Here is a 24,424-nt window from a genome sequence, read left to right on the forward strand (position 1 = left end):
GTGGTCCTGGACTCTTATTTGTTGGGAGATTTTTGATAACTGATAAAATTTCTTTGCTGGTTATGGGTCTGTTCAAGCTTTCTATTTCCTCCTGTTAGAGTTTTGGAAGTGTGTGGGTGTTTAGGAATTTGTCCATTTCTTCCAGGTTGTCCAGTTTGTTGGCATATAATTTTTCATAGTATTCCCTGATAATTGCTTGTATTTCTGAAGTGTTGGTTGTAATAATTCCATTTTCATTCATGATTTTATCTATTTGGGTCATCCCCCTTTTCTTTTTGAGAAGCCTGGCTAGAGGTTTATCAATTTTGTTTATTTTTTCAAAAAACCAACTCTTGGTTTCATTGATCTGCTCTATAGGTTTTTTAGATTCTATATTGTATATTTCTGCTCTGATCTTTATTATTTCTCTTCTTCTGCTGGATTTGGGATGTCTTTGCTGTTCTGCTTCTATTTCCTTTAGGTGTGCTGTTAGATTTTGTATTTGGGATTTTTCTTGTTTCTTGAGATAGGCGTGGATTGCAATGTATTTTCCTCTCAGGACTGCCTTCACTGCATCCCAAAGCGTTTGGATTGTTGTATTTTCATTTTCATTTGTTTCCATATATTTTTTAATTTCTTCTCTAATTGTCTGGTTGACCCACTCATTCTTTAGTAGGGTGTTCTTTAACCTCCATGCTTTTGGAGGTTTTCCAGACTTTTTCCTGTGGTTGATTTCAAGCTTCATTGCATTGTGGTCTGAAAGTATGCATGGTATGATCTCAATTCTTGTATACTTATGAATGGCTCTCTTGTGACCCAGTATGTGATCTGTGTTGGAGAATGTTCCATGTGCACTCTAGAAGAAAGTATATTCTGTTGCTTTGGGATGCAGAGTTCTAAATATATCTGTCAAGTCCATCTGATCCAGTGTATCATTCAGGGCCCTTGTTTTTTTATTGATCCTGTGTCTAGGTGATCTATCCAATGTTGTAAGTGGAGTATTAAAGTCCCCTGCAATTACCACATTCTTATCAATAAGGTTGCTTATGTTTGTGATTAATTGTTTTATATATTTGGGGGCTCCCGTATTCGGCACATAGACATTTATAATTGTTAGCTCTTCCTTATGGATAGACCCTGTAATGATTATATAATGCCCTTCTTCATCTCTTGTTACAACCTTTAATTTAAAGTCTAGTTTGTCTGATGTAAGAATGGCTACTCCTGGTTCCTTTGGCTTCCAGTAGCATGATAGATCGTTCTCCATCCCATCAGTTTCAATCTGAAGGTGTCTTCACATCTAAAATGAGTCTCTTGTAGACAGCAAATAGATATGTCTTGTTTTTTTATCCATTCTGATACCGTATGTCTTTTGGTTGGCGCATTTAGTCCATTTACATTCAGTGTTATTATTGAAAGATATGGGTTTAGAGTCATTGTGATGTATGTAGGTTTCATGCTCGTAGCAATGTCTCTGGTACTTTGTGTCACAGGATCCCCCTTAGGGTCTCTTGTAGGGCTGGTTTAGTGGTGATGAATTCCTTCAGTTTTGGTTTGTTCTTCTATTCTAAATGACAGACTTGCTGGATAGAGGATTCTCGGCTGCATATTTTTTCTGTTCATCACATTGAAGATTTCCTACCATTCCTTTCTGACCTCCAAGTTTCAGTAGACAGATCCATCAGGAGTCTTATCGGTCTCCCTTTATATGTTAGAGCACGTTTATCCCTGGCTGCTTTCAGAATTCTCTCTTTATCCTTGTATTTTGCCAGTTTCACTATGATATATCGTGCAGAAGATCAATTCAAGTTACGTCTGAAGAGAGTTCTCTGTGCCTCTTGGATTTCAATGCCTTTTTCCTTCCCCAGATCAGGTGAGTTTCAGCTATTATTTCTTCAAGTACACCGTCAGCACCTTTCCCTCTCTCTTCCTCCTCTGGATCCCAATTATATGTACATTATTTTGTTATGTCACTTAATTCTCTGAATCTCCCCTCATACTCCTGGACTTTTTAATCTCTCTTTTTCTCAGCCTCTTCTTTTTCCCTAATTTTATCTTCTAATTCACCTATTCTCTCCCCTGCCTCTTCAATCTGAGCTGTGGTTGCCTCCATTTTATTTTGCGGCTCATTTATAGCATTTTTTAGCTCCTCCTGACAGTTTCTTAGTCCCTTGATCTCTGTAATAATAGATTCTCTGCTGTCCTCTATACTTTTTTCAAGCCCAGAGATTAATTTTATGACTATTATTTTAAATTCATTTTCTGCTATATTGCTTAAATCATTTTTGATCAGTTTATTAGCTGTCACTACTTCCTGGAGTTTCTTTTGAGGAGAATTCCTCTGTTTTGTCATTTTGGATAGTCCCTGGAGTGTCAGGGAACTGCAGGGCTCTTCCTCTGTGCTGTGTGGAGTAACTTGCATTGGTGGGCAGGGCCGCAGCCAGACCTGATGTCTGCCCCCAGCCCACAGCTTGGGCCATGGTCAGACTGGTGTGTACCTTATTTTCCCTTCTCCCAGGGGCAGGACTCACTGTGGAATGGTGTGACCTCTGGGCTACTTGCACACTGCCAGTCTTGTGGTACTGCTTCGTTGGGATCTGGCATATTAGCCAGGGTGGATCTGCAAGGTGCACAGGGGCGGGAGGGGCAGGCTCAGCTCATTTTGCCTTTGGTGGTCCGCTTCGGGAGGGGCCCTGTGGCACTCGGAGGGAGGTAGACCTGTCAGAGGGATGGATCTGTAGAAGCACAGCATTGGGTGTTTGCCGAGGTCTTATGTTTTTTATATCCTTGCTGATTTCCTATTTAGTAGTGCTATCAACTGCTAAGAGAGGGATGTTGAATTTGTCAACTATACTAGATTTGTCTATTTATCCTTTCAGTTCTCTCAGATTTTGCTTCATGTATGTCGATGTTCTGCTGTTTCTTGCACACAGGGTTGTTGTATTCTTAGTGGATAGAGTCTACTGTAATGCACATTTTACCCTGGAAATATTCTTTGCTGTGAAGTGTTATCTTTATTTAGTGTTTTGCTTTTTCAGTTGAGCATGTTTCAAGGTTTATCTCTATTATAGTATATATCAATACTTCATTCCTTTTTATGGCTGAATTATATTGTAGTTTACAAATATGCCATATTTTATTTATCCAGTCATCTGTTGATGGAAATTTAGATTATTTCCATATTCTGGCTATTGTGAATAGTGCTGTTATGACATTTGTACACAAGTTTTGTTTGAACATTAAGTTTGCAGCATATATTGAGAAGTAGAATTGGCACAGGTCAGGCAAATTAGTTTCTTAGCTTATTTTAATTATGTATAAGAGTCAATCATCTGGTAGTTAAGCTAATTATACTGTTCTGGGATTTGGCAGTTTTTTTTTTTTTTTGTTAAGTAGGCTCCATGCCCAATGCAGGGCTTGCACTCATGACCGAGATGAAGAGTCCCATGTTCTATGAAGTGAGCCAGTCAGGGGCCCCTGGAAGTCAGTTTTTTAGAATACTGAAAGATCATTAAAATAGCCAGTTGGCCAGGCAAGCTAATGGTACTTGGAGATTGTGCTGTCTCTAAGAAGAAAATAAATTTGTTTCTCCCTCATTATAGTGTGAAGCTGCCCTCGTAAAAAGGCATGATGTATTATTTCTTCTGGAGTTCCAAGGAACCTTTAATGTGAGGAAGAAAAAGTATTACACACCTGGCAAGGAAAGACAAATATGGAGGCAGCTCAGAACAAATGTTATGCCCCTTCTTTTGGCATCAGACACCTCTCTCAGTAGATCCTTGAACCTGAGAAAATACTTCTTTTTGGAGCTGCCAAGAGAATTATTTGGAAATTAAAAATGAGTGGAACTACTGGCACGATGGAGTAAAGGGATGACCCCAAGAACCAGTTCCTTTGTCTTCTGGTTGGATCTTGAAAATCTGATTTACTATCACTATTGTTTTGCAAAATTGCTTGAATTAGTAGAAGCAAAGCTAAAAACAAACAAAAGAGGTAAAAAAAAAAAATGCCTGCACTGTACAATGCTAATAAAAACTGATATGTAGGCATAATTTTGAATTGGGAATTCTAGTTTATTGAAAATAAATCTTATTTTGGGTGACAAATATTTGAAGAACTGTACACTTCTGAACATTAATAAACACGTTTCTTTTATCAACTTTAGAAAATATCCAGAACAGGGTTGCCTGGGTGGCTCGGTCGGTTAAGCGTCCGACTTCGGCTCAGGTCATGATCTCATGGTCCGTGAGTTCAAGCCCCACGTCGGGCTCTGTGCGGACTGCGCAGAGCCTGGAGCCTGTTTCAGATTCTGTGTCTCCCTCTTTCTCTGCCCCTCCCCTGTTCACGCTCTGTCTCTCTCTGTCTCAAAAATAAACGTTAAAAAAAAAAAAAAAAAAAAATATCCAGAATAGAAGTCTTTGAGTGGAGCTTATAGCAATAGTTTTCCTTAACTATTTATAATAAATGATGAATAATCACAGAAGATCATTTGCAGCATCAAAAGAAAATATATTCAGATTTCACTTTGATAATTTCACCTTCAGGAAGTATTTCTGAGTGAGCAATATGTAGAGGGTCTGTTTCAGTTGTTTGAGATACACATTATGAACAGAACATAAAAATTCCTGCCCTCAATGGAGGCTTTTTAAAATTAGCATAAAGGTCCTTAATAGGCAGGCAGACAGAAAATTGACTCTTCCAGGGTCTCTAGATGTGGCATCCATGTTGGAATAAAAGCCCACGATCTGGAAAGGTCATCAGCCAAGTAGGGAGAAAGAAGCATTCATGGCTATAGCACAGACCATGGTCTCCAGTTAATAATGTATTATACAGGGAGTTGTCCTGTGGGCCTACCCCAGCAAGGGGACAGCAGGTAAAGCCTAAGTGTCCAATCATGGGACTTTGTCACCTGTACTCCCAATGAGTGACTCAGACTACCTGGGTGGACTTATTTCATCCTAATGGGTAGATGATCTTGAACTTAATAGCAAATCCAATCACAATTCTAAAAGATTATATATAAAAAAGGGTATAAAGGAGATGATTCTAAATATCTTAAGAAACTGAAACTTAAGAAACTAAGAAAGAAGGACTCTTTATATTACCAACTATTATAAAAGCAGAGTGAACAATAATCTCTTGATTATTTTTAGGGAATATAGCACTAACTAGATATTATCTTCTGTTTTTGCAGATGCATCTTTGCAAGGCTATTGGCAGCTCTAGAGTAATAATTTAACCGGCATCTGATGTTCCATTTCTGTAGTCCTAGGACATATTTTCCTTTTCTTGATTCAAATACTCTTCAGTGAAAAAATTCAGTATCAGGCTAGAAAAGGAATATTTTGGCTCATATGAGGTATACGCTAGCCTTGATCCCAAAAGGTGGATATGTTGCTAGTATAACAGAATGCAGGGAATGGGTCATGAGCAGCTCTGTGCAATATCTTTACAAATGGCAATTTAGAATATGAACAGATTTAAAATCATTAGGAAAGGGGTGAATTATCGTATGTGGAGCACTGGATATTAATACAAAAGAAAAAATTGTATTAGGTCAAATGACATCAAAGGAAGCACTGGACATATAGAGACCTTTACTTTGTATGCAGTTAAAATGGTGAATATTTTGCTCTATCAGTATGATGATGGATCCAGGTAGCAATGCTGGCAATCAGGGTGGTGAAGTCTTACTCAGCAGCTTGGTTCCACTCGGTATTACCATAGAATAGTCACTTACCAAGAGCACCTAGTTTAACAACCCAGATGTCAGCAGCTATGACTTTTCCCTACAGTTCACAGCACCAAAAAGGGGTGCTTTTGTCAGTCTGCAGTTTTACTGGTGTGTCAAGCAGCTAGGCACAGTAAGAACCCAAAATAAAAATGCCAGAAGTTTTATCAGAGGGAATATCTGCTAGAGTTAAGAACATCCTTGTGTCCTGCCCCTTGAGAGGATCAGCCACATCAATTTTTAGGTCTGCATTAATGGCAATAAGGTTGACTAGTCACAGTGCCCAAGTGGTTCTCACTAGCCTTTCAGTGAACCAGGCCCAATTAGAGTAACCTCTATGAACTGAGGGCCCAACTGAGCCAGTAGCTTTGCTTCACGCAGCAGAATGGGGGATAAATTTCCTCTGTAAGGGATAGCTGCTATCACCTCATGTACAGCTGAGATACTTCTGGGACCAAGACAGCTGTATTCTTAAATATACCATGTACATTTTACACATGAGGCCTGAGTACTTTACATCTTGTTAGCCAGTTAAGTCCAAGATGACACCCTAAAATTGGAATATCAAGTCAGAGTCAGGTGTCTAGTGTAAAAGAGCCCAAGAGTAAGCTAATGGCTGCTTTACAAAAGGAGTATACTTCATAGCCTCATTAGGGTATCAAGTCAACCCTTCTCCCCCACCCCAAGGGCATCTCCTTTTGCTAGAAATTCCAATCAACAGAATGACAAGTCACAGAGACTTGAAGCCCAGGGTAGTCATTAAGGGCTGTGAGACCTCAAAGTTATCTTCTTTACACACAACTTTTCCTGACTAGGAGAATCTCCTCTGAGTTATGGGAAGGGGAAATATAGAACACATTCCTACTATAGTTTCAGATTTAGAAATAATCCCAGTATACTGTACTGGCCTAAAGGGCCTCCTTTATTCCAAGATCAAATTCATTTCCCTTCCCTACTGTAAACCCTGCCCTAACAACATTTTCTAAATCTAGATACCCTCTAATCACATGGAAATTGATAAGATGTTGACTTGGGCACTTGTATCTCATAGATCCAGAAAAGTTTGGACCCCTTTCCTCCCTCAAAGTTCCCCCAAATACTTGGGTAGGTGTCAATGGCCTTGTGTCCCCTTTGGAGACAGGAAAATTTCTCTCCCCTAAAGCAGCGAATATTGGGGTATATGGAGGTAAAAGGAAGTGTGGAAGGAGAGGGGCTTCATGACATTAAGCCACATTTACTTTAGTTGCATGAGGTATACTCATATTTTAACCAAAAAACCTTTCAACCTTTTGGTTCATCGAAAGCCCTGTTACAGGTGTATTATTTATTTCATTACATTGAAAGAAGGTGATTTTTTTTAAATGAATTCTCTGATGATCTTTGAGAGACTCCTCCCAACACCACACTTTAATTTAAAGTGTTATACCCGCTGGCTGACATAAGCTTGGCTTACTCAAATAGTTTTCTACCTCCCCAGCAGAGGGATGGCTAAATTATGTTCAAAAGCAAATAGACCTAAACATTTAAGAGCTTAACAAAAGCTTACTTCTTAATTATAAAATGTTCAAATGGTAAAGATGGGAATGAGAATTTTGTTCCACATATCCCAGGCACCCTTTTATCTTATAAAAGCAGTGCCATGTTGAAGCATGATACCCAAGGTTGTCTTGGGTCATCTCTGTTTTATTCTGACAGTATCCCTGTAGTTTGTCAGGGAGGTCTTTTGTCAGAACTAGATACGGCATACAACATGAACATTCAAAGTCCACCAGCCCTATTTGGAGGAAAGGGAGACCCAGACAATTATGTGTGAGTTATCTTAAAAGGCATGGCTTCTTTCAAGAGGGCTTTCCATAGTATCTTGAAAGGAGTATCAGCCTGTGTGCATTCTCTGATATATATTCAAGGTTGCTTTTTGGATAAAGGTTTTCCTACATTCATATGTATGTGGTTCCTCTCGTGTGTGGATTTTCTGGAGTCAAATGGATTGGTCTTTCAGCCACAATGATTTTCCACAGCTATTATATCAACAGGATTTCCCTCCCTCCCTGAATTCTCTGGTAAATATTTAGGGTTGACTTCTTAGACAATGTTCTAAATTCATTACATTTATAAGATTTCACCACTGTGAATTCTCTGATGTATTCTGAGGTTTGATTTCTGGCCAAAAGGTTTCCCACATTTGTTACACTGAAAAGGTTTCTCTCCTGTATGAATTCTCTGATGATCACTAAGGATTGCCTTCCGGACAAATTTTTTCCCACATTCATTACATTTAAATGGTTTCTCCCCAGTATGAATTCTTTGATGCACTCTAAGGGTTGATGTCCGGGCAAAAGTTTTCCCACATTCATTACATTTAAAAGGTTTCTCTCCTGTGTGTGTTTTCTGATGTTGAATGAGATGGTCTTTTCGCCAGAACGATTTTTCACATTCGTTACACTGATATGTTTTCTCACCACTATGTGTTCTCTGATGTATTCTGAGGTTTGACTTCTGACCAAAAGTTTTCCCACATTCATTACACTGAAAGGATTTCTCTCCTGTGTGAATTCTGTGATGATCTCTGAGGGTTGACTTTTGAACAAAAGTTTTCCCACATTCACTACATTTATAAGGCTTCTCTCCTGTATGAATTCTCTGATGTCCCCTGAGGGTTGACTTCTGGACAAATGTTTTCCCACATTCATTACACTTATAGGGTTTTTCTGCTCTGTGAATTCTCTGATGTGTACTGAGGTGTGACTTCTGGGAGAAGGTTTTTCCACATTCATTACATTCAAATGGTTTCTCTCCTGTGTGAGTTCTCTGATGTTGAATGAGATGTCCTTTTTGAAAGAAAGATTTACCACATTCATTACACTTATAGGGTTTTACTTCAGAGTGACTCCGCTGTCGTACTTTGTGGGCTGATATGTGGTAGGATTTCCTATCTTCATGATATTCAAAGGATTTATCCCCAGTTTGTCTTCTGTCATTACATACTAATGAGTTCTCTTCTGTGACAGTTATCTGAGGTTGAGTGAAGTATGACTTCCTGTAGAAATTATTCCCACTTGCATTACATTCATGTTTCACAGCCATGTTGAATTTATTGTATTCTTTGAGAGCTGACTTCTCACAGAAGGATTTCCCACATTGGTTAAGATGAGGGTATTTCTCCCCTGTCCCAGTTCTTTTATAGTTAAAGACAGTTGTTTTTTCATTTTTTCCCCTAAATCCATCGTTTTTATAGGATTTTTCTCCTGTGTGAATATTCTTATGTGTAACACAGGCAGCCTCATCATAGATGGTTTTTCCAATTTCATTATATTTAAAAGCTTGCTCCAACGTTTGACACTTTTGACTCTCAGGAGGATTTTCCTTATAACTGAAAGCTTCCCCACTTCTATTATATTCATATAACTTCTCTCCAGTGTGATTTCTCTCAAACTTAATTTTGAAAGACAAATTTTCACATATACTACTACAGCAATCTGGTTTTTTTGTTGAATAGTTTCTATTATTAATGATAAATTGGGAAATATTTTGCAAATTTACTCCCCATGAGTCATATTTACAGGACATTTTTGTTGAAACAGGAGCTATGTGCAGATTAAACTGTTTTCCCAAAATTTCCTCTTCCTCTCCAGTCAATAGTTTATTATTAATGGATATTACTTCCTGAAAGTGGTTGTCTTTGATTTTCTTGTTCCTCTTGATCAGGTAATCATCTCTGTAATCTTCTAAAATGGAGATAAATTGAAAACATCTTATAAATCTTACATTTCTTATGGCTGGGACACAGACATATAGCTTATATTATATTTCACTTTTTGTTTTTTTTAAGATTAAATAATTTGTGTGTATATCTTCACTCTGCTTTAAAAAACAATACAGTGAAAATGAGAGAGGAAACTAGTAATAAATACATATCTTTATTTGGGTTGTAATAAATTGGATTTTCCTACCAGGGTGGAGAATGATAAAATTGAATAGACTTTTACAGGAGTGGTTATTTTAGGGAGCAGAAAAATCAGATAATGGGATGAACCCAACTGGACTATATAAACTTAAGTACAAAAAAAATTAGTATTAATTAAGTAACAAAAAAATTAGGAGATAATGAACACTGATGGGCTAGGCCCGACAGAAGAAGAGTTTGCTTTGAGGAAGTATATTATATAGCCCTACACTATCTAGAGGCCATACTGGTAAAATACTCAAGAGTCTATACTTCCAATTTGATATCCCTTATTTTCATTAAATCCTTCAACATCAAATTAAAATTGAGTACAAGATTCCTCATGATTAAATTAAGAAGTTTACAGCTCAGACTCTAACCATCTTATAAGTTATGGAAATACAAACAAGTGAAAAAAGATGAAAGAAAAATCCATTTTTGCAACTAAATTAGATTCACTGCTCAATTCCTGCTGTGGTACCTTTATCAAAGTTGAATAAGTGTACCTGATCACCTCATCCTAATTTTCCACATTTCAATTTGATGCGAGGGGTATACTTTATATATGTATGCAAGTATGTACGCTCTGTGGCCAGTGTGGGGCCTGAACTCCGGACCCCGAGATCAAGAGTCACATGCTCTATTGACTGAACCAGCCAGGTATTCCAAGGGGTACAATTTTAAATGGAGTATCATGGAAGGCCTTAACTGCAGAGATGGCACTTAAGAAAGCTCCAAATCATTTATGAATTCTAGATGCTCTTCCTTTGAGGCTTTTATGAGTTGTAAATATCATTTATTTTTGGTTCATCTCTTCACTCTCTTAAGTATGAAACATGATTTACATCTGCATAAAACTTATATGTGCAATTTAACAGTACCGAGTGAACACTGGTGTAATTAGAAACCAGGTCAAGAAACAGAACCCAAAATGGGTCTGCAAAAATCCCTATTTGTCTCTGCCCAGTTACAACTTCATGCTTAAGAGTTCATACTCTCCGAATATTTATATAATTGTTTCCTTGGCTTTCTTTGTAGTTTTACCACCAAAAAATGAATTCCTAAAAATGTAATTGAGTTTTGCATTTCTGACATTTACATAAATGTAACCATACATGCATACTTATATTGTTTGGTTTCTTTTGCTTAATATTATATAGCTAATTATCCCTTAAGGAATACAACTATTTTTTCATCCTACTGCTGATGTACCCAATTTTAAACAAAAACAAACAATATTGCCACAAATATTGTTTTCTTTATCCTAGAGAATACAATCATGCCTTTCTGTAGGGTATACAGTTAGGAAAGGAATTCCTTGGTTACAAGTTATATAGAACTTTACCATGATTTGATAACATCCTTCTGATAACACAGTGGTTTTACCAATTTACATTTTCCATTAGTGAGTAAGATTCTTTAATATTTCACATCCTCATCAGGACTTGGCTTTGCCAAACTTGTTAATGTCACCTCATACATCTCTCATAACACTTTATATTTTATGTTGCACTCCATGAAAGCTAATGAGACTGAACACATTTTCAAAGATTTAATGGCCATTTGAAAGTTCCTGTTCAGTCTTTCACTTATTTTTTAGTTGGGTTGCCACCTTTTCCTATGTTGACTTATGGAAGTTTTTACATTTTCAGGATACTTATCCTTTCTAGGTTACTTGTACTATATACATATTCTGCTACTCTGTGGCTTGTCTTCTCATCCTTTTAGTGGTATCTTTTATAAACAAAGTTCTTAATTTTAAAGTAGTCAAGTTTATTAATCATTTTCTTTTGATTGGTGCTTTTTGCACCTTTGAGCCTAAAAGAAAAGTCTTGAAATATAAAGGTTTTTATCACCAAACTGACCTTCTGGAGTCTAACCACCCCTACAGAATTCTATCTGCTAGTGCTCAGTAACTCACCTTGGTGGCTCTGGTTTAAGAATTCTTCCTCTAAGAACCAAGGCTCCTCTCCTTGCTCCAATTTGAAGATTACTGCTGGTTTGAAAATACAGTTACCTGTAAACAGGGAACAATGGAGTACTTAGGACAGATGATGAGCTTTTTAGTCTCCAAAAGTGTAAAAAAGATAGAGCTTCAAGAGCTGCATCCTGAAGATCCTGGTTTGGATTTATCATGGAGAGCCGACAAAACGCTCCTTTTATCTTCAAAAGGGCATAGCTAATAATTTTATATTCCTGAATGAAATGCTTAAATAACATTAAAATCTAAATAAAGTATTCATGTGTATTGGTGTATAAAAAGGAAATACTTTCCATGTGGTGTGATGAGGATAAGTTACACTTATATGCTCACCCACTGAGACCAGGTTGTTGTAGTTCTCCAGCATCACATCTCTATACAGGGTCCTCTGAATTGGACCCATTTGCTGCCACTCCTCCTGGGTGAACTCCACAGTCACGTCCTTGAATGACACTGATGCCTGCAACAGTACATTTCTGCTCAATGTGAAGTGTTCATAATTAGGTAACAAAGAAAATACCCCTAAAAACCATTCTTATGTTTACTGTAAAGAGTTTAAAATGAATATAAAGGATGCTTCTTTGAATCTAATTTTAACTTTAATTTTTTGAAATGTTTATTTAAGGGGGGGGAGGGAGGAGGGGCTCAAAGGGAGGGAGAGAGAGAGAATCCTAAGAACACTGTCAACATAGAACCTGATGTGGGGCTTGAACCCATGAACTGTGAGATCATGACCTGAGCTGAAATCAAGAGTCAGATGCTTAACTGACTGAGCCACCCAGGCACCCTGATAATTTTAAGTTTGTTTCGGAACTACTCAACTAGTAAAAACGTTCAAGAGTTGATGCTCAACTGACTGAGTCGGCCAGGTACCCCTAACTTAATTTTTGTATTTTTATGAGTTCTACACATGTACTATCAATAAGTATATTAGTAAAACTTTTGTCTTAAAATTTTTTAAAGCACAAATGATAAATTTCCTTCAATTTTTATCCCACACCCCAATATACTACCCTGGGTATATTCTAGGGTAGGGGCCAGCAAATTATGACCTGTGGCCAAATCCAGCTTGCCACTTTTTTAAATAAGTTTTTATTGCAACATAACCACACACACAGCCAATCATTCTGTACTGTTCATGGTAGCTTTTGTGCTGTAACAGCAGAGCCTAGTACTCCCCTCAGAAACCTTAGGACTATAAAATGTGAAAACATTTACTATCTGACCCATTAGAGGCAAAGTTTGCCAACCATTGGGCTAAACCAGTGCAATTAAAGGAAAGATTAACAGCTTAAAAACAACAACCCCCCCCCCCCCAATTAATAGAGAGGGATATATTGTAGATTGAAAATAACAGAATGGAAAAAAAATACACGTAATTATGAGGCAAAAGTAAGTTGGTATGGTTATATTAACATGAAAAAAAATAAAGGTAAGAAAGTATCATAATAACAATTTATGATCCTTTTAACAGAAGATATGAAAATCATAAATTGGTATGCATTTGAAAGCACAGCTTCCAAATACAGTCAATCCTAATTATTCACTGATTCTGTATCTGCAAATTCACCTAAAATTTACTTCTAACCTCAACAGTTATGATTTTGCAGGATTTATGGACACTTGCAGAATGGTTAAAAAAATTTGAGTGCTCAGCACGTTTTTCCAGCTGGAACTGAACAAGATAATGCTTTGACAAATGTTTTTTTTGCAGTCTATTTAGTGCATTCTTGGCATTTTTGTGCTTTTTCTTAGTGTTTTCACTTTTTAAAATGCTCCCCCACCCCTGCGTAATGCAAAAATGCAGTCTAGTGTTCCCAAGAGCAGGAAGTTTGTGATATGCCTTAGGGAGAAACCAAGTGTGTTAGATAAACTTTGAGAATTAATTATCATGCAGATGGCTGTTAGTTCTTGCTCGTGAATCAACAATATATTAAATAAGGTATTTTTAAACAGAAACACACATAAAATAAGACTGCATATTGAATGGTGGACCAAAATGTTGTGACTGGAAACTCACAGGAACTTAACCCTGTACTTCCCCTAGGAACAATGATTCAGTATTTGCTAATTCAGTGCTCATAGTGATTTTATAGAAAATAACCACTGAGAATAGGGAGAATCAACTATGTATAAACAAAAGTTAACAGAAATGTTATAGAGGGATCCATAATTATAACTGGTGATTTCAACACAACTCTCAACTCAGAGGGCAAGCAGAAAAAAACAAAACAAAACAATAGAGATTTAGGAAGAGATCAGCAACAGCCAAGAGGAAAAATCTGGCCCACTGTTTTTCTTCATTTAAAAAAAATATTAATCTTTATTTATTTTTGAGAGAGAGAGACAGAGCATGAACAGGGGAGGGGCAGAGAGAGAGGGAGACACAAAATCTGAAGCAGGCTCCAGCTGTAAGCACAGTCTGATGTGGGGCTTGAACTCATGAACTGTGAGATCATGACCTGAGCCCAAAGTTGGATGCTTAACTGACTAAGCCACCAGGTGCCCCTGTTTTCATTTTGTAAATAAAAATTTATTGGAACACAGTCATGTTCATTTGTTATGTTATCTATGGCTGCTATAGCCCTACAACTGTAGAGTTCAGTATTTCTAGGGATCCTATCTCACACAAAGCCTACTATGTGACATTTACAGATAGAATTTGTTGACCACTGACACAGAAGATTTACATGACATAAATAACAAATTTAAGTAACTGAAACATACAGGATAATCTAATCAAAATATTTTCTGGCGCATTTTGTATATTAAAAATAAAAACAGTAAGTCTCATCAAATTAGAAAAGATTACAAACATATAGTTTGACTTTGGCTTTTAGTTCAGAGATATAGAGAGCTGAAAAGAGCAGCCTTAAAACAAGAACAAGCTGGGCAGGTTGGAAGTTAAGGTATTTTAAAAAAATCATCAGAGAAATGAAATTGCATAACAAATAATTTGAAATGAGGGGAGAGATAAGCACTGTAGGGAGAATCAGAGCCCACCTGTTTGCTTACTGGACCTTATGCTACCAAACGTCACATAAGATAATAGGAAGATAAAGGTAGAAAAAATTTAACAACCTGCTAAAGACCCATGTGCATAATGTTAGAGTGTGAAGTCCCTGGGGATGTGGTGTGTGTCACAGACATAGTGTGATTTGTACCTTTTTGTGAGATTTTCTCCAGGAACCCAATATGTCACAGAGAGGATTGGGGCACAATTAAGAGGAAGTCCCTTTCTGCCCCATGTGATGCTGGCTAGTATAGGGGGAAAAGAGTTATTGTTTAAATCCACTCAGATCCATATTGCTTATTTCCACTACAGAACACTTAATCTGTAAGGGAAAAGTAAATAAAACACATACCTTGAGGCCACTGATGGTATCTTTTTGCGGTAAGGGAAGAGCAATGGCAGACGCTACCAAAATGTTGCCCAGACCCATATGCCCTATTTTTCCCAAGTAATAAAATGGTGAGATGCAAGTTCTTAGTGCCTAAGACTGAGGTTAAATTAGAAGATGAATCCCACTTCCAGAGAACTGTCATTATTTGACCTGTTTGGAACATACCACTCATAAGGCTATCTTCATTTGACATGACTTAAAGCTCACACACTGCAAACAGCATTTTCTGAGGACATGACATTAATGAAAAAAAAAAGGGATATTGTTTACCATCATAGCTACTTCAGGCAGTTTATAACAATTAAGGAAAACAGTCTAATTAAAAGCTTAAAGGGAAAAGCTGGAACATGGTATATCCAGAAGGGGCTTTGAAAAGCTCAGACATATCTCTGGGAATCTAGAAGGTGGCACACATCCTCTGGGCTATGTGCATATTCAGGAAAATATCTGAGAAGGTACTAAATTTGCCTCTGATTAACCTTGAGACTCTGTGAAAGAAAAGTGAAAGTGAATACAAAATATCAAGTTACTGTTGAAGGCATATCCCAACATAAGAGCATCTTGGCAAAGACTGGAGACTTACTGGTTACAAATATTTAAGGAAATCATTGTGCAATTGCTGATATTTAGCTAATGGAGTGGAGACTTTAGTGGCCACATATGACAAAGAATATAGGTTGTAAATATTCTGTTCAACAGAGTCACTAAACAAATAACAGCAGCAGCGGTTGGTGATATTCAGGTGATATATGTATATATACATACCTATTTTAAGATTTTACTTATTTATATATTTTTAATGTTTTTACTTATTTTGAGAGTGCACATGTAAGCAGGGGAGGGGCAGAGAGAAAAGAGAGAGAGAAAATCCCAAACAGGCTCCAGGCTGTCAGTGCAGAGCCTGACACAGGGCTTGATCCCACAAATCATGAGACCATGACCTGAGCTAAAATCAAGAGTTGGATGCTTAACCACCTGAGCCACCCAGGCGCCCCTAAGATTTTATTTTTTAAGTACTCTCTCAATCCAACGTGGAGCTCCAACTCACAACCTCAAGATCAAGAATCCCACACTCCACTGACTGAGCCATCCCAGGCACCCTGGCGCATTATATGTTAAATGTCAGGTTTTCCATAAAAATCTGAGACCTACAAATGAAAAAGTATGGCTCATACACAGAAAAAAAGAAAACCCTAAACTATATATGAAACAGTGTAAAACCTGCCTCTGAGGAAGTCCAGACACTGGACTTACTAGACAAAGACTTTCAATAAACTGTTTGAAATATATACAAATAACTAAAGAAATATATACAAATAACTAAATAAATATATATATACAAATATATACAAATAACTAAAGGAAACCACATCTAAAGAACCAAAAGAAAGTATGGTAATGAAGTCTCACCAAATAAAGAATATAAATAAAGAGACAGAAATAATAGATATGTAATGAAAAAGTAAACTAAAATTCTGAAATTTTAGAATTTGAAAATTTGAAACATGAAAGTAAAATAACTGAAGTAAAAAATTCCCTAGAGGTCTCAAAGGGAGATCTGAGCATGCAGAAGAATCAGCCAATTTGAATATAAACCTGCTGAGCTGATACAATCTGAAGATAGTAAAAATAGGGAAAATGAACAAAAAGCCTCAGTTTTTGTGGGACCTGTAGGACACAATCAAACATTTAAACATAGCAACATCCACAAGAGAGGAGTAAAAGGGGAGAGCAGAAGGGGCAGAAAAACAAAGGGTAAATCTTGAAAGCAGCAAAAGGGAAGTGACTTATCACTTCTAAAGATTCCCAAATATGATTAACAGTTGATGTGTCATCAGAAACCAGAGAGACCAGAAGGCAGTGGTATGACACATTTAAAGTGCTGAAAGGAAAGTCTATCAATCAAGACAGCATTCAGCAAAAATGAAGAAAAAATTACGACAGTCCCAGATAAACAAGGACTAGGAAAATCTGTCAAATTACACATGCCATATAAGAACTATTAATAGAGAAGTCATTCAGGCTGTAATGAGAATACATTAGATTATAACTCAAATCCACATGAATAAAGAAAACCATATAGGTAGAAGTAACTACACAGGTGCAAATACAAAAGCCACTGTAAGTGTATTTGCTGTATTTATTTTTCTCCTATATGATTTCAAGACAACTGCTTAAAGCAGTAATTAGAAATCTCACACAATGTACACACAATACATGAAATTGTAATTTAGTAAAACCACAAAGCAGAAGGGGCTGGAACTATAGAGGAGTTTTAGTGTATTGTTGAAACTAAGTTGGTATTCATCTGAACAAGACTGTCATAGTTACTAACTGTAATCAACAAGGTAGAAAGTTTTAATAGATTATTGAAATTGGTATTCATCTGAACAAGACTGTCATAAGATGTTAATTGTAATCAATGAGGTAACCATTAATAGGAAAAAATGTAGTAAAGGCACACAAAGTAATTATAATGGTACACTAGGAAATATTGATTCAACATGAAAGAAGTAAAAAAAAAAAATGGTGAAGTAGAGAAACAAAAAAGACTTAATCACAGACTGAAAAGAAATGTTTCAATGGATGATTACTTATCAGTAATCACATTAAATGTTAGTAGCTAAATACTTGAATTAAAAGGCAGAGACTGGCAGAATGGATTAAAAAACATAATCCATGGGAATGCAAGCTGGTGCAGCCATTATGGAAAACAGTATGGAGGTTCCTCAAAAAATTAAAAATAGGGGGTGCCTGGGTGGCTCCGTCGGTTAAGCGGCCGACTTTGGCTCAGGTCATGATCTCGCGGTCCGTGAGTTCGAGCCCCGCGTCGGGCTCTGTGCTGACAGCTCAGAGCCTGGAGCCTGTTTCAGATTCTGTGTCTCCCTCTCTCTGACCCTCCCCCGTTCATGCTCTGTCTCTCTCTGTCTCAAAAATAAATAAACGTTAAAAAAAAAAAATTAAAAATAGAACTACCCTACGACCCAGCAACTGCACTACTAGGTATTTATCCATGGGATGGATACAGGTGTGCTGCTTCAAAGGGACACATGCACCCCAATGTTTATAGCAGCACTATCAACAATAGCTAAAGTATGGAAAGAGTCCAAATGTCCATCCATGGATGAATGGATAAAGAGGTGGTATATATATACACAATGGAGTATTACTCAGCAGTCAAAAAGAATGAAATCTTGCCATTTGCAACTATGTGGATGGAACTGGAGGGTATTATGCTAAGTGAAATTAGAGAAAGACATATATCATATGACTTCACTCATATGAGGACTTTAAGATATAAAACAGATGAACATAAGGGAAGAGAAACAAAAATAATATACAAACAGGGAGGGGGACAAAACATAAGAGACTCATAAATATGAAGAACAAACAGAGGGTTACTGGAGGGGTTATAGGACAGGGGATGGGCTAAATGGGTAAGGGCACTAAGGAATCTACTCCTGAAATCATTGTTGCACTATATGCTAACTAATTTGGATGTAAATTAAAAAAAAATTAAATTAAAAAAACCAAACATTATCCAATTATATCCTATCTGCTAGAGACACTTTACACTTAAAGACACAATAGCTTGAAAGTAAGACTGGTAAAAAATATACTATGTAATCAGTAACCAACAGAGCCCTGGATTGCCTATAAATAGGATTAGACAAAATAGACTTTCAGACAAAAATAGGAGAGAAAAAGGACATTTATTAGTGGTAAAAGTGTCAACACATGAAGACAATACACCAATTATAAACATACACATACCTAACAACAGAGCTTCAAAATACTGACAGAATTAAAAAGACAAACAATTCAACAATAACAGTTGGGAGATTTTAATGTTTCACTTTAATAATGAATAGAACTACTAGATAGAAGACCAATATGGGAAAAACACACTTACACAACACTATATCAACTGGACCAAGGCAGATACAAAGATAGTTATCTACAAAGACACTCAGGCCAACACTGGCAGCATACACATTCTTCTCAAGTACATATGGAACACTCTCCAGTATAGATTAAATGTTAGGCCACAAAACAAGTCTCAATACATTTTAAAATATTTATTTTAAGAGAGGATGAGCAGGGGAGGAGCAGAGAGAGAAGAAGAGAGAATCTCGATGGAGGTCTAGATCCAATAAACTGTAAAATTGTAATCTGAGCCAAAATCAAGAGTTGGATGCTTTTCCAACTGAGCCACCTAGGTGCCCCTCAATACATTTTAAAGGTTAAAAACATATAAAATATCTCCTATGACCAAAATAAAATGAAACAAGAAATCAATGAGAAAACTGGAAAATTAAAAAATCTGTGAAAATGAAACAACACACTCAAAAAAAACCCCAAAGATCAAAGAATACTCACAAGGGAGTTACAAAATACTCTGAGACAAAATGAAAACACAGCATACACCAAAACTCATGAGATACAGCTAATGCAGTGGTTACAGGGAAATTTATAGCTGTAACACCTACATTTAAAAGAAATCTCAAATCAATAACTTAAGTGTACACCTTAAGAAGGAAAGAAATAATAAAGATTGGAGCAAACAAAAAATAAAGAACAGAAGAACAATAGAATCAACAAAACAAAGCTGGTTCTTTGAAAAATCAACAGAATTGATAAACCTTTAGGTAGACCAAGAAAAAAAGAATACTCAAATTACTAAAATCAGATATAATGGGGGACATTACTACTGACTTTTCAGAAACAAAAAGGACTATCAGAGAGTACTATAAACAACTGTACACCAACAAATTACATAACCGAGAGGAAAAGGACAAATTCCTAGAAACATACAAACTACTAAAGCTGACTCAAAAGGAAACAGAAAATCTGAACACATCCATAGGATAGGACTGAATTGGTAAATTAAAAACCTCTCAATAAAGAAAAGCTCAGGACCAGATGGCTTTACTGATTAAGTTCAATCAAACATGTAAGAATTAATACAAATCTATCTCTAACTCTTCCAGAAATAGAAGAGGGAACATTTCCTAAGTTATTCTATGAATTACTTCACACTAAAGTCAGACTAAGAATTCACAAACTAAAGATAAATATCCTTTATGAATACAGATGTAAAACTCTTCAACAAAATACTAGCAAACAGAATCTAGCAATATATCAAAATGATTACTATACACCATGACCAAGAAGGATTATCCCAGAAATGTAAACATGGCTCACCAAATGAAAATCAATCTATGTAACATACTACAGTAACAGAATGGAGGAAATAAACCATGATCATCTCAGTTGATGCAGAAAAAGTATTTGACAAAATCCAATATCACTTCATGATAAAAACACTCAACAAACAGGAATAAAAAGGAACTTCCTCAACAAAATAAAAAGCACTTATGGGGCACCTGGCTTGGCTAGCTCAATCAATTGAGGATTTAACTCTTGATCTCAGGGTCTTGAGTTCAAGCCCCACATTGCAGGCAGAATTTACTGGGGAAAAAAAAGCACTTAGGATAAACCCACAGCTAACATCAACACAATTCTAAAATACAGGGTTTCCCTCCAAAAATGAAAAATAAGACAAGGATGTCTGCTGTAACCAATTCTATTTATTTTTTTTTATTAAAATTTTTTTTAATGTTTATTTATTTTTGAGAGAGACAGAGCATGAGCAGGGGAAGGACAGAGAGAGAGGGAGACACTGAATCTGAAGTAGGCTCTAGGCTCTGAGCTGTCAGCACAGAGCCCGACACGGGGCTCAAACTCATGAACCGTGAGATCACGACCTGAGCTAAATTCGGATGCTTAACCAACTGAGCCACCCAAACGCCCCTAAACGATTCTATTTATTATACTGGAAGTTCTAGCCAGAGAAAATAGGCAAGATAAAAAGAAAGACCTCAAAATTAGAAAGGGAAAAAATAAAACCATCTGTAATCACAGACCACATGATCTAATGTATAAATATATGTATTTAAAATATAAACACTAAAGAATCTATTAAAAAAACCTACTAGACCTATAAAATAAATTCAGAACATTTTCAGGATTTAAGATGAACTCAAAAACCATTGTATTGCTATACACTAGCAACGAACAATAAAAAAAAATAAGCAATTCCATTCACAAGAGAATAAAAAATAAAATATGCATAAATTTAACCAAGAAGGTACACAACTTGTGCACTCAACACTAGCAAATTTTGCTGAATGTATTAAAAAAATCTAAATCGGGGCGCCTGAGTGGCTCAGTCGGTTAAGCATCCGACTTCAGCTCAGGTCATGATCTCACCGTCCAAGAGTTCGAGCCCTGCATCAGGCTCTGTGCTGACAGCTCAGAGCCTGGAGCCTGTTTCGGATTCTGTGTCTCCCTCTCTCTCTGACCCTCCCCCCTTCACACTGTCTCTCTCTATCTCAAAAATAAATAAACGTTAAAAAAAATTTTTTTAATCTAAATAAATGGAAGAACATCCTATGCTCATGAATTAGAAGTTTTAATTTTTTAAAAAGTTTTTATTTATTTATTTATTACATTTAATTTTTAATTATATCCAAGTCAGTTAGCATATAGTGCAACAATGATTTCAGGAGTAGATTCCTTAGTGCCCCTTACCCATTTAGCCCATCCCCCCTCCCACGAGCCCTCCAGTAACCCTCTATTTGTTCTCCATATTTGGGAGTCTCTTATGTTTTGTCCCCCTCCCTGTTTTTATATTATTTTTGCTTCCCTTCCCTTATGTTCATCTGTTTTGTATCTTAAAGCCCTCATATGAGTGAGGTCATATGATATTTATCTTTCTCTGACTGACTAATTTCACTTAGCATAATACCATCTAGTTCCATCCACGCAGTTGTGAATGGCAAGATTTCGTTCTTTTTGATTGCCGAGTAATACTCCATTGTATATATACACCACAGGAAGATTTAATATTGTTAAGATGGCAATACTTCCCAAAGCAATCTACAGATTCAATGACATCTGTATCAAAACCCCAATGGCTTTGTTTTTCATTCAATGACATCTGTGTCAAAACCCTTGCATAAATATTGATCCTAAAATTTATATGAAATTGCAAGGGACCCTGAATAGTCAAAAAAAAAACTTGAAAAAGAAATAAGCTGGAGGAGTTGTACTTCCAGATTTCAAAATTTAACTATGAAAAACAATAATTAAGACAGTGTGGTACTGGCATAAAAACACTTATGGATCCATGCAACAGAATTGAGAGTCCACAAATAAACCCATGCATTGATCACTTAATAGAGAAAGAAGAGTCTTTTCAACAAGTGATGCTGGCAAAACAGGATAGCCACATGTAAAAGAAAGAAGTTGGAGTCCTGATACCATATTCAAAAATTACCCCAGAAAGGAGTGAAGACCTAAATCTAAGAGCTTAAGCTATGAAACTCTTAGAAGTCAGGGGTAAACATTCATGACCTTGGATTTGGCAATACTTTCCTGAATATTACACCAAAAGCACAAGAAAATTGAGAAAAATAAAGTGGACTTAAATCAAAATTAAAAACTTGTTCACTGAAGAACACTATCAAGATAGTGAAAAGAAAATCCACAGAATGGGAGGCAATATTCATAAATTACATAACTAATAAACATCTAGTAGCCAAAATACATAAAGAACTCTTATATCTGAACTAAAGGACAATCTAATTAAAAAATGGGCAAAGAATTTGAACAAACATTTCCTTAAAGAAGACACACAAATGGTCAATAAGCACATGAAAAGATGCTCAATGTTATTGTCAGGAAAATGCAAATCAAAACTTAAAACACCAATAAAGGGGAGCTGGGTGTCTCAGTCGATAGAGCATTTGACTCTTGATTTTGGTTCAGATCATGATCCCAGGGTCATGGGATTAAGCCCTGTGTTGGACTTCACACTAAGCATGGAAACTGCTTGGGATTCTGTCTTTCTCTCTCTCTCCCTGGCTCATGCTCACTCTCTAAAATAAAACAAACAACAAAAAACTCCAGTGACATACTACTTCATAATCACTAAGATGGCCATAATTTAAAAAAAGAAAAGGAAAATAATAAGTAGTGGTGACAATGTGGAGAAATTGGAACCCTAATACACTGTCAGTGTAAATGCAAAATGGTATAGTTGTGGAAAACAGTTTGGCAGTTCCTGAATAACACAAATGTAGTGCTAACATATAACCTTGTCACTCCACTTCTATATTTACTCCACAAAGAAATGAAAAACAGGTGGGGCACCTGGGTGGCTCAGTCGGTTAAGGATCTGACTTTGTGCTCAGGTCATGATCTCACAGTCTGTGAGTTTGAGCCCCACATCAGGCTCTGTGCTGACAGCTCAGAGCCTGGAGCCTGCTTCAGATTCGGTGTCTGTCTCTCTGCCCTTCCCCAACTTGTGCTCTCTTTCTCTCTCTCAAAAATAAATAAAACATTAAAAAATTTTTAAAAAGAAATGAAAAACCGGTGTTCACACAAAAACTTGTATGTATATGTGTGTATACATATATTTTGTATATATGTACATATGTCTTGAATGTTAATAGCAGCAGTATTCACAACAGCCAAAAGATAGAAACAACCCAAATGTCCATCAGCTGAATGGATAAACAAAATGTGGTACAGCCTTACCTTGAAACTTTAAAAATATGCTAAGTGAAAGAAACAGTCACAAAGTCCATACATCACACAATTCATTTATTTAAAATGTTCAGACTAGACACATCTATTGAGACAAAACATGGATTAGTGGTTGCTTTTGGCTGGGGTAGGGCATGTTGGGATAGGGGGATGATAACTTATGGTACAGAATTTTTTAGGTGATGAAAATACTCTAAAAATTGATTGTGGTGATGAGTGCACAACAGTGAATATACTAAAAAAAAAAAAAAAACAACACTGATGGGAGCCTGGGTGGCTCACTCAGTTAAGCATCCCAACTCTTGATTTCAGCTCAGGTCATGATCTCCCAGTTTGTTTAGATTGAGCACTGTGACAGGCTCTATGCTGACAGAGTAGAACCTGCTTGGGATTGTCTCTATCACTCTTACTTTGCCCTCCCCTGCTCATGATCTCTCTCTCTCTCTCAAAATAAATAAACACTTTCAAAAATAAAAAAATAAACACACTGAATTGTATACTTTAAATGTATGAATTGTATGGTATGTGAATTATATGTCCGTAAAGCTAAAAAAAGGACACTAAAAATAGGATTATTTAGATTTTCTAATATCTATTAAAGAAACTGAATTTATAATTAAAAACCAGCTACAAATAACTCCAAGGCCATGTTGCTTTATCAGTATATTTTCCCAAACATTTAAGGAAGAATTAACAGCAATCTTAAACTCTTCCAGAGAACCGAAAATAAGGACTCACTTCACAACTCACTTTATGGGAGCATAATATTGATG

At 36.5% G+C, this 24,424-nt stretch overlaps 1 protein-coding gene across 1 annotated transcript in view; it reads right to left on the minus strand.

Annotated features, from left to right (window-relative positions):
- Positions 1-4,187: 4,187 nt before the first annotated feature.
- Positions 4,188-24,424, minus strand: part of ZNF510 (zinc finger protein 510) — a 35,109-nt gene continuing 14,872 nt past the window's right edge. Inside the window, exons 3-5 of the mRNA XM_060609830.3 lie at positions 11,968-12,094; positions 11,575-11,670; positions 4,188-9,435 (exon numbers count right to left, since the gene is read on the minus strand). Of these exons, the coding sequence (XP_060465813.1) occupies positions 7,820-9,435; positions 11,575-11,670; positions 11,968-12,094 (1,839 nt within the window). The 3' untranslated portion in view covers positions 4,188-7,819. The remainder of the gene's footprint in view (positions 9,436-11,574; positions 11,671-11,967; positions 12,095-24,424) is intronic.

This window comes from Panthera onca, chromosome D4 (assembly GCF_046562875.1).
Source record: "Panthera onca isolate mPanOnc1 chromosome D4, mPanOnc1 haplotype 2, whole genome shotgun sequence".
NCBI classification, from domain to species: Eukaryota; Metazoa; Chordata; class Mammalia; order Carnivora; family Felidae; genus Panthera; species Panthera onca.